Raw genomic sequence first — 805 nt, forward strand, 5'->3', positions numbered from 1 at the left:
CAGAGGGATGGAGCCGCCTCCCTCTCCTCCCCCCCGCCGCCCAGTCAAACGGGAGCCCCTGGACCCGGAGGCAGGTGAGAACAAAGGGGGCGGCCGGCGCCCCCTGCCGGCCCTGGGGTGTGCAGGCGCCCAGGGGACCCGGGTGGGGGGTGACGGTCCCTTTAAGACTCCCTCCAATGGCCCTTTGAAGCCTCAGAACCCCCCCTCCGCCCCTTTAAGACTCTCGCCCCCTCCTTTAAAGCAGCAAGCCCCCCATTTTATAAGGAACGAATCCTCTCTCCTGCTCCCCCTGTGCCCCTTTAAGACCCCCCTTTCTAAAAACACACAGTCTTATAGAGCAGGTCTCCCCCCCTCCACTGTCCACTCCCACTGGCGCTTTAAGGCCCCCCACCCATCTTATTGGTCAGGGTTCTTGTCCCCTGCTTCCCTCCCCTCCCCCTGGTCTCTTAAAGGGGTAAGTTCCTCCATCCCTTTTATCCTGTGGCTCTAAAGGTGTCTCTAGGGCATTTAAAGGGGAGGGGGCACCCACGTTTTTGCTGGGGACTTAAAAGGGCAGCAACTTCTTCCCGTTGCGCTCTCAAGCCTCAGCTCTTAAAGGGGCAGGACGGTCATGCCCTTTGCTGGGGTCCTAAAGGGCATGGAGCCCTCTGGTCAACGGGCTTCTCTCTTTTGGGTAGGGGCATGGAAGTTGAGGGTGATCCCTAACCCCTTGTCCCTCTAGGTCTTTTAAAGGGACAAGAGCCCCTTCTCTTCTGAGGACATAAAAGGACAATGTCCCCAAACGCTGTACATAGCTCTGCCAGTG

The 805-nt window shown here is 58.9% G+C and overlaps 1 protein-coding gene across 1 annotated transcript in view; it reads left to right on the top strand.

Annotated features, from left to right (window-relative positions):
* The window catches only part of CUNH11orf95 (chromosome unknown C11orf95 homolog), a 6,398-nt gene continuing 5,593 nt past the window's right edge, over positions 1-805 (top strand). Inside the window, exon 1 of the mRNA XM_026650337.1 lies at positions 1-74. Within this exon, the coding sequence (XP_026506122.1) occupies positions 8-74 (67 nt within the window). The 5' untranslated portion in view covers positions 1-7. The remainder of the gene's footprint in view (positions 75-805) is intronic.

The sequence above is a fragment of the Terrapene carolina genome, unplaced genomic scaffold (genome assembly GCF_002925995.2).
Source record: "Terrapene carolina triunguis isolate 2854851 unplaced genomic scaffold, T_m_triunguis-2.0 Scaffold89, whole genome shotgun sequence".
NCBI classification, from domain to species: Eukaryota; Metazoa; Chordata; order Testudines; family Emydidae; genus Terrapene; species Terrapene triunguis.